Raw genomic sequence first — 10,687 nt, forward strand, 5'->3', positions numbered from 1 at the left:
ACGCTAAACACTTAAAAAAAATACATTTCTTTCTATATTGTTCGCTGGATTTGTTCAGCGCGGAGTCCGATGGTAGCCGTTCAGTTAGTTCGTTCATCCGTTTGCTCAGTTTTTTCTGTTAGAAAGGGAAGCTAACGCGCTCACCTAACACGCTTTTTTTTTGTTTGGTCGTTGCGGACGTCACAGTGACATCCGTTCAAGTTCGTTTTGTGGATCCTTCCACTCAGTTTTTTTTATTACAGAGGCCAACCGCCACACTGCCCGAAGACGCTGAGCTACCGTGCCGTCACCACTCGGCTGCAGCCGCTTCGTGGTTAAAATGGCCACGCACAGATATACAGGGTTATTACAAATGATTGAAGCGATTTCACAGCTCTACAATAACTTTATTATTTGAGATATTTTCACAATGCTTTGCACACACATACAAAAACTCAAAAAGTTTTTTTAGGCATTCACAAATTTTCGATATGTGCCCCTTTAGTGATTCGGCAGACATTAAGCCGATAATCAAGTTCCTCCCACACTCGGCGCAGCATCAATGAGTTCGAAAGCATCGTTGATGCGAGCTCGCAGTTCTGGCACGTTTCTTGGTAGAGGAGGTTTAAACACTGAATCTTTCACATAACCCCACAGAAAGAAATCGCATGGGGTTAAGTCGGGAGAGCGTGGAGGCCATGACATGAATTGCTGATCGTGATCTCCACCACGCCCGATCCATCGGTTTTCCAATCTCCTGTTTAAGAAATGCCGAACATCGTGATGGAAGTGCGGTGGAGCACCATCCTGTTGATAGATGAAGTCGGCGCAGTCGGTCTCCAGTTGTGGCATGAGCCAATTTTCCAACATGTCCAGATACACGTGTCCTGTAACGTTTTTTTCGCAGAAGAAAAAGGGGCCGTAAACTTTAAGCCGTGAGATTGCACAAAACACGTTAACTTTTGGTGAATTGCGAATTTGCTGCACGAATGCGTGAGGATTCTCTACCGCCCAGATTCGCACATTGTGTCTGTTCACTTCACCATTAGGAAAAAATGTTGCTTCATCACTGAAAACAAGTTTCGCATTGAACGCATCCTCTTCCATGAGCTGTTGCAACCGCGCCGAAAATTCAAAGCGTTTGACTTTGTCATCGGGTGTCAGGGCTTGTAGCAATTGTAAACGGCAAGGCTTCTGCTTTAGCCTTTTCCGTAAGATTTTCCAAACCGTCGGCTGTGGTACGTTTAGCTCCCTGCTTGCTTTATTCGTCGACTTCCGCGGGCTACGCGTGAAACTTGCCCGCACGCGTTCAACCGTTTCTTCGCTCACTGCAGGCCGACCCGTTGATTTCCCCTTACAGAGGCATCCAGAAGCTTTAAACTGCGCATACCGTCGCCGAATGGAGTTAGCAGTTGGTGGATCTTTGTTGAACTTCGTCCTGAAGTGTCGTTGCACTGTTATGACTGACTGATGTGAGTGCATTTCAAGCACGACATACGCTTTCTCGGCTCCTGTCGCCATTTTTCTCACTGCGCTCTCAGCCGAACAAAACTTTATGAGTTTTTCTACGTATCTGTAGTGTGTCGTGACCATATGTCAATGAATGGAGCTACAGTGAATTTATGAAATCGCTTCAATCATTTGTAATAGCCCTGTATATACGACGACCGAAATTATCCTGCGATTTTCTCAGTAACGCTTGAGAAGTACGCGCTACTGCTTGCACATGTTGTTGTCCTCGTGGAGTACTATGAGTGTACGAAGTTTAGAGGAAATCCGCGTTGCAAACGCCGTGGCCTCCCCTTGTGACCGGTTGCAGTGCTGGCTTTAAAGGGCAGCCGCGGCCGCTGATTGGCCGGCAACATGGGCGTGTTTCTGTAGACAGCGCTGTAGTGGCGACAGCGACGCCCGCAGATTATAGCAGTGACTTCTAGCGGCTATTATCGAGATCTATACCTTCGGGCGGGCTTTTAAAGTCGCCGGGCTGGGATACCAGACGATCTCGTGCACTCACTGCCACCCACACCACTTTTGCTGCTTGTGATAACATCTTGAAATAATCTGGAGCATAGTGCCTCGAAGGTCAGGTGCGTGAGGTAATTTTTAAAGTGCTGAAGGTCATGTAAAACGAAGCAATGGAAGGAATGTCTCTTCCGATGAAGAGGGTGGAATTGTTTCTCGTGAAGTGTGGTAAAAACCACGCTTCGAAAGCGATTTAATTACAACTCTGAGTCTGGAACAAGTGAAACAGACGATGATAGTGACAAAGAAATATAAGCTTGTGTAGTAATTAGTAAATTACTTGTAGATGTGTCTAATTTCCTTATTTTTAGGATTCCGTCCCTCAGTCGGTAAAAACGGAAACCGTATGGGTCCACTTTGTTGTCCGTCTGTCTGTTTGTCCAACGCTTCAAAACCCTTTCGCTCAGGAACGGGTGAACGTATCAAGCTGAAATTTATGTTACATATTAAGATTTACTGTCCCTTGGCGATGTAAACTAGAAAAGCTTCAAAGTCGATGCAATCAAAGGATACAGCCATTCGAAACTTCCTGGCAGATTAAAACTGTGTGCTGAACCGAGACTCGAACTCGGGACCCTTGACTTTCGCGGGCAAGAGCTCTACCACCTGAGCTACCCAAGCACGACTCACGGCCCCTCCTCATAGCTTTACTTCCGCCAGTACCTCGACTCCCACTTTCCAAACTTTACAGAAGCTCTCCTGCGAACCTTGAAAGAAAGAAAGGATATTGCGGAGACATGGCTTAGCCACAGCTTGGGGGATGTTTCCAGAATGAAAGTTTCACTCTGCAGCGGAGTGTGCGCTGATATGAAACTTCCTGGCAGATTAAAATTGTGTGCTGGACCGAGACTCGAACTCGGGACCTTTGCCTTTCGCGGACAAGTGCTCTACCATCTTTTTTTTTTCTTTTTTTTTTTCATTTTGTTCGTTATTGATCGTTGTGTTTGGTCGTTGCGGACGTAGCAAGACATCCTGATCAAGTTCGGTGGTTGATCCTTCCACTCAGTTTTTTTATTACAGAGGCCAATCGGCTCTCTGACCGAACACGCTGAGCTACCGTGCCGGCAATATTTTACCATCTGAGCTACCAAGCACGACTCACGACCCTGGTTCGCAGGAGAGCTTCTGTAAAGTTTGGAAAGTGGGAGACGATGTACTGGCAGAAGTAAAGCTGCGAGGACGGGGCGTGAGTCGTGCTTGGGTAGCTCAGATGGTAGAGCACTTGCCCGCGAAAGGCAAAGGTCTTGAGTTCGAGTCTCGGTCTGGCACGCAGTTTTAATCTGCCAGGAAGTTTCATATCAGCGCACACTCCGCTGCAGAGTGAAAATCTCATTCTGGATACAGCCATTTGTGTCACAGTGTTGATAGTGTCAAACTCATTTATCAAAGCCTACAGGCTACTTCCTGTTGACCTAGAATCGCGAAATTTGTCAAGAAGCAAGCTTTCATACAACAACCAAAGGAAAAAATCCGAAGGTTGTTAATATGTAGTTATATCATACGAGAACTTTTTTTCTCTTTTGTTATGAGATTGTCTCTCTGTCTTTCCGTCCTCCATTCTTTAAAAGCTCTTTTGCTCAGGAATGGATAGACATACCAGACTGAAAATTATTCCATATACTAAGGTGTAAGGTCTCCTGACGGTGTAATAAACGTTTGCTTCTAAGTCAATGCTGTCAAAAGATATGGCCACTTATGTAACGTATTTTGATACTTGCTAACTCACTCAATAAATCCTATAGGGTACTTTCCGTTGGTTTAGAATCATGAAACAAGCAGGTTTTCACTGTAAAAATAAAGTAAAAAATCCCAGAATTCTTAATTTGTAATTATATCACACGAAAATAAATTGTGATTTTTTATCAGATTGTCTGTTGTCTGTCCATCTGTGAAGACCCCTTTTTCTCAGGAACGGGCAGCCGTATCAGGTAGAAATTTATGTCACATACTGAGGACTGCAGCTCTTTGGTAGACAAAAAATGTTAAGCTTCTAAGTCAATGCAGTCAAAAGATACGTCCATTTATGTCATATACTTTGAATATCGCAAACTCACTCATTAAAACCTATAGGGTACACGAAATTTAGCAAGAAGAAATATTTCACAGTATAAGTATAGGAAAAGAACAAGAAAATCGTTAATTTGTAATTATATCAGACGAACAAAATATTTCTTTTTTCATTCGTTACCCGACCTCAAACTTTACAATAAAGTAGTCTCGAAAGTCTTGTAATCCCTGGGACCCCTTGTTAGTACCAGTGTCGCAAAAATCATTGAGATCCTCGATTTCTGGAATGGATGAAGTATCTACATATACGACTAAGTTTTACGGAGCCCTCCGGGCGCGAATTCTACTCGCATCTGGCTATGTTGCACGTCATTATCTTCAGGCGAGCGCTCTGAAGCGAACGTATGTTGATTTTTAACACCAGGAATGGTGTTCCAGACTCAAAATCAGTTGAAAAAACTAGATTTTCTCTTCTCTCTGTATTTACGTTTATATAGTCCTGCGAACAATCAATTGAAAAAATTAACCTTATCAAGACTAAACTGAGAAGTTTTATTGATGAGAACTTGGAATGGCGCCTAAAATAAAAAACTACAACATACAAAGCTGACCTACCTAAACTTTCCTAGGAGATTTGAGGACATTGTTCACATTAGTTTTTGTCAGTCAGTGTCATGATTTAATTTTATAGATACTTCACATTTTAATTCCATAAGAAATAATGTCATTATTAAGTATGATATCAAATTTTATACATTGTACCTAAAGTTTAAATCTAAGTTAAAGTACAAGTAAAGTTTATGAAGTTAATTTTAGGGAGCATTATGGAGTGAAAGAAGGTATATTGTCTAGTATCGAGAAAAGTATATTGAGATGGTTTCGACATACAGAGAAGATGAACGAAAGGAGATAGACGAAATAAGTATGCAAGGCGAATGTGGATGGGAGAGTTGAAAAGGGGCGATATCAACGACAGTATCTCAATAAGAGGATATCTTTAGCAACGTTAGCTTAGGAATACCCTAATTAAGTTAATAACAATGTACTTAGCTATATAGTTTCAGTTTTAAAAAATTAGTCTCTCAAAAGATATTTCAATCGTTGTACTGTGGGTATTGACTCTTTTGACTAATAGTTTGATGGCCACTGTAGTAGGTGAACAGTGTATTATCTATTGTACAAATATCAGTCTGGCAACTCAAGTACCTTAGGCTCAAGGTGCTACGCTATGCCAGTTGTTATTGCAATGTAGAAGCCGCAACACAGACGTTCTAAGGAGCTCTCCATGGAATGAAATAACTATAACTCTCTCTTCAAATATGTTTGGTGTTGCTGAATAGTATCTGAAGCCGTAAACGTACCATTGCTGGACATCGACGTCGCCATCACGCTACGAAATGGTGACCGTGGCACTACTGCAGTCCTGACGGCTTTTCCAGATCCGTCTCGCGTGAATGCTACGCCCTTGAGCGGGAAATGTCACAGCAAGTACACACAGTCGAGTGCACTCTACCTGTCGTCGAAACGAGAGCAAAGAAACAACTCTGTTACGGAATCTGAAGGATTAGTTTGGTAAGTGCTGCTATCTTGATAAGGAATCACAATAGGCCGAAACACAAATTGTGTATGTGACAGCAAATGCCTCCTATAAATTCTATTCACTCTGGTGTTAACCGTAATCTCTATTTTCACAAGTTTCTAAATTTAATCAATGACTTCATCTGAGCGAAAGTTCCGCTGTAATCAATCATTCGCTGTTTGATCGTGCTCCAGAGATCTTAATCTGAAGAAGACCCTCCTTGCATGCCGAACAACTCAAATAATGTATTAATAAAGAGAAGCGGCTGTTAGAAACTGTATTAAGAATAAAGTATCAGTAGAGTGCTAAAAACCACCTGTGCCTTCTCAGCACAACATAAAAGGAATATAACTTTTTTTTAATGCTGCTTTTTCCGTCATATTAAACAGCTGTTGTTTATCTCCAATGATAGCTTAATAGCTACACGAGCAAACTGATATTTATGTCAGAATAACATTTCTCTATGAATTTAAGCCTGCTTAAGTGAGCATTGCTGTATCTGAGGCAGCTAACAGGCTTTTTTAAACTTTGAATGAAGATAATCGTAAGTTTTTTGCAACATTGTTCCAGGAAAAACAGCGATCTGTTAACATCATAACTTATCTGATAAGCACAGTCGTGATCACATTTAAGCTGTTAATTTTTATTTTTTATATAACCTGTTTCGATCTTCTTAGAGATTATCATCCGATCTACATTCCTTGATGACAGGAGGAATCACTGGCAGGGAGGAGATTTGTCCTTGCAGCCGTGGAGAACACATTTAATTTGTACTATTCTTCTGTAACACCACATCCCAGACGCATGGATTTTCTTTTCTTCCAGTTTTCCTACAGCCCATGATTCACTTCCATACAATTCTGTACTTCAGACGTACACACAGAAGTTTATTCGTCAATTTGCGACCAACGGCTGATACAAGCAGATATTTTTTAGCGAGGAATGGCCTCATTTCTTGTGACTGCCGGCCACTTATATCCTCCTTGTTTCGTCAATCATTTGTTATTTTGCTGCCAAGGTGATAGAATTCTTTCGTTTCTTCTATTAGGAAGCGAGAGTTTATCGCTTATCTCATTTCCGACACATGCCATAACTTTTCGTCTTTCTTTGGTTTGCACGCACTATATACGCTAAGGTGACAGAAGACACTGGATACCTCCTAATATCATGTCGGACCTACTTTTTCCTATCGTAATACAGCAAATAGACGTGGCATGGACTCAACAAGTCGCTGGAAGTTCCCTGCAGAAATACTGAGCCATATTGCCTCTATAGCCGTCCATAATTGCGGAAGTGTTGCTGGTACAGGAGTTGCGCATGAAATTTCCTCTCGATTATGTCCCATAAATATTCGCTGGGTGGCCAAATCATTCGGTCGAACTGTTTAGAATTTTCTTCAAACCAGTCGCAAATAATTGTGGCCATGTGACAAGGCGCATACTTGTTATCCATAAAAATTGCATCGTTGTTTTTTAACATAAAGTCCATGAATGGCAGCAAATGGTCTCCAAGCCATTTCCAGTCTACGATCAGTTCAGTTGGAGCAGAGGACCAACGCCATCCCATGTAAACACATCCCACACCGTTATGGAGCCACCACCAGATTCCATAGTTGCCTTCTTGACAACTTGGGGTTTTGTGTTAGCTGTAGAGCCAACACCGTGTTACGAGTGGAGGCCGAAATACACGCGTTTTAGCTCACGCAGGCTGGCGTGCGGAGGGTAGAACTATACTGACGTGAGGTCTGGAACATGTCAAGGAATGAAAATTCAGAAAGCGGACGAAATTAGTTTGATACTTAACTTTAATCCATTAATGATGAACGTCGCTCTTGGCGGTACATGATTCACAATATTAACTGTTCAGAATACATTCTTGAAGATAAGCATTATAGTAACTGAATATGGCGCCTTGCTCGGTCGTAGCAAATGACGTAGCCGATGGCTATGCTAAACTGTCGTCTCTGAAAATGAGAGCGTATGTAGACAGTGAACCATCGCTAGCAAAGTCGGCTGTACAACTGGGGCGAGTGCTAGGGAGTCTCTCTAGACCAGGGCTTAACAACTGGCCGGTTTAGAGCGCGAGTACTCGCGTCTGCTCAGGCACGTGCTCGCGAGCAGGTGCAAGGTCGCGGAGTAGGGAGGGAGGGGAAATACGCGCGCACGGTTGATTGTGATCTCGCGTTCTTAGCAGATTTAACTAGCCATCTGAATGCTTTGAACATTTTACTACAAGGTAAAGATCTGCTAATTACTCATTTCATAGATCGAATACGAGATATTAAAATGAAATTGACACTTTGGGTGAGTCAGCTGGAAACAGGAAACCTAGCTCATTTTCCTAAATTATCATCCATGCAAGATGTTCACAAAGACTGTGAACGTTATTCACATAGTTTAGTTGATCAGCGCTTTCAAGATCTGACAGCACTAGACAGTGATTTTGATCTGTTCTCTCCATATTCAGCGAATATTTAAGAGATTCGTCCTGAGCTGCAGCAAGAAATTATTGACCTGCAGTGTGACAGAGAATACAGAGACAAATTTCAGAACAAGAAAAACATTTTGGAATTCTACAGACACTTCCCTCAGGATAGATTTCCTCGTTTGCACAAACTGGCGGCTGCAATAATAATGTTCGGTTCCACATATGTTTGTGAACAACTGTTCTCTGCAATGAAATGTAACAAGACGCGCCTGAGAAACGCATTGTCTGATCGAAATTTAAACTGCACGCTGCGCCTAAAATGCACAAGAACAATTACTCCGAACATAGACGTATTTGTAAAGGGCAAAAAGTACAAGATAACCGAGAATCCCACACTTCAGTGACACCTTTTATTGTGTAACAGTTCACAAATTAATGCGAATGTAGAGGCATACACGAAGCTAATAAAATTATGTGGCGTGTGTACATTCTCCTTTATTTGTTTCATTTTTCGCAGTAATAATTCGTGAGTGATATCCCTGCAGGTGGCCGCGGATTTACATTGACTGGCGGCAGCTGTTGTGTGCCCCACGTGACTTTCCCCACTCTCCGCTCTGGTCCGGTAGTGGGGGTAGCGTGCTCGCGCTGCTCCGTGGTCGCGCCTTGCTGCTCACAGCTTGCTCCGCGAGCACGTATGTTGTGAAGCCCTGCTCTAGACTAGATCTGCCGTGTGGCGGCGCTCGGTCTGCAATCACTGATAGTGGCGACACGCGGGTCCGACGTATACTAACGGACCGCGGCCGATTTAGAGGCTACCACCTAGCAAGTGTGGTGTCTGGCGGTGACACGACATGGGTCATGGCTTCGTGGGGTCTGCGCCACACTCGAACCCTATCATTAGCTCTTATCAACTGAAATCGGAGCTCATATGACCAGGTCACGGTTTTCCAGTCGTCTAGGGTCCAACCGACCCGCCTTGGAGAGGAGCTGCAGGCGATGTCGTGCTGTTAATAAAGGCACTCGGGTCGGTCGTCTGCTGTCCTAGCCCATTAACGCCAAATTTCGCCTCAATGTCGTAACAGATACATTTTGCTTATGTGTTAGCACTGACAGCTCTAGGCAAATACAGCAGCTCTAGGTCGTTAAGTGAAGGCCGTCGGCCACCGCGTTGCCCGTGGTAAGAGATAATGCCTGAAATGTGGTATTTTCGGCACGCTCTTGGCACTGTGGATGTCGGAACATTGACTTTCCTAACAATTTTCAAAATTGAATGTCCCATGCGTCTGGCTCGAATTACCATTTCGCGTTCAAAGTCTGTTAATATCCGTCGCGTGGCCATAATCACGCCAGAAGCCTTTTTATGTGAGTAGCCTGAGTACGAATGGCAGCTCACCAATGCACTGCCCTTTTGTACCTTGTGTACGCGATACTACCGCCATCTGTATGTGTACATCGCGCTATTCCATGAATTTTGTCAACTCGTGCTCATTAGATTATGCTGTCCGGCAGCTCCTTAATTCTTCCTCACTTTCATCAAGCACAGAAATGCCATCAGAGAATTGTATTATTAATATCGCTTCACCCTAGGTTTTAATCTTACCCCTGAACCTTTACTTTATTTTTGTAATTGTTTCTTCGATGTACAGGTTGCACATTAACGGAGAAACACTACATTCAAGCCTTGAATCCTTTTTAATCCGAGTACTTCTCTCTTTTCCTCTATTCTTATGCCACCCTCCTCCCCCCCCCCCCCCCTCTCCGCCGTCGTTCTTGTTTCTTTTTCATGTAGTATATTACTCATTTTGCTACAGCCTACTTTACATCTATTTTCCTGAGAATTTAAAATATTTTGTGTTGTCGAGCGCGTTTTTTAGGTACACAAATCCTATGAACGTTTAGACTTTCCTAAAGTCATGCTTACATTGTCAAACGCATCAGAAGTTCCACTCTGGTGTCTTTACATTTCCCGAAGCCATACTGATCGTCATCTAACAGATGCTCAGTGATATCTCCCATTCTTCTGCATATTATTCTTGTCAGCAACTTCATTGCATTCGCCTCCTATCTTCCGGATTGTCTGGATGACGTTTTTCCGAAATTCTCATGGTATATCTGCAGTGTCACTGTTTCTACACATTGCCTTGAGTTATCGTTTGGTTGGTATTTCCGCCGATGAGTTTAGATACTTTGAAGCGTTGTTATCAATGTCTTCTCCCTTGTTTGTCTCAAGTGAATAACATACTGCTTCGTGTTTTCCGTGATAAACACTGCAGTGCGTTGTGGCATGGACGTTCAAAATGGTTCAAATGACTCTAAGCACTATGGGACTTAACATCTGAAGTCATCAGTCCCCTAGACTTAGAACTATTTAAACCTAACTAACCTAAGGACATCACACACAACCATGCCCAAGGCAGGATTCGAACCTGCGACCGTAGCAGCAGCGCGGTTCCGGTCTGAAGCGCCTAGAACCTCTCGGTCACAAAGGACGGCATGGACGTGTAGGACGTAGCTTCTACACCTGCGTCGATAGGTGGTGGCGTTTCAGATGTGTCACATACGGTTAATTTGAAACGAACTTGGAGGGTAGGACTCAGCTGGATTTCATGACTACTGTTACAATCGAGGTCTGGCCCTCCAGTATGGAAAATAGTCATCCCTAAAAACGCAAGT

General features: G+C 43.2%; 1 protein-coding gene across 1 annotated transcript in view; it reads right to left on the reverse strand.

Annotated features, from left to right (window-relative positions):
* LOC126145541 (cytochrome P450 6j1-like) overlaps positions 1 to 5,494 on the reverse strand; it is a 150,535-nt gene extending 145,041 nt beyond the window's left edge. The window contains exon 1 of the mRNA XM_049915565.1: positions 5,370 to 5,494. Coding sequence (XP_049771522.1) covers positions 5,370 to 5,394 — 25 coding nt within the window. The 5' untranslated portion in view covers positions 5,395 to 5,494. The remainder of the gene's footprint in view (positions 1 to 5,369) is intronic.
* Between the last annotated feature and the right edge of the window lie 5,193 nt (positions 5,495 to 10,687).

Source organism: Schistocerca cancellata, chromosome 2 (genome assembly GCF_023864275.1).
Source record: "Schistocerca cancellata isolate TAMUIC-IGC-003103 chromosome 2, iqSchCanc2.1, whole genome shotgun sequence".
NCBI lineage: Eukaryota > Metazoa > Arthropoda > Insecta > Orthoptera > Acrididae > Schistocerca > Schistocerca cancellata.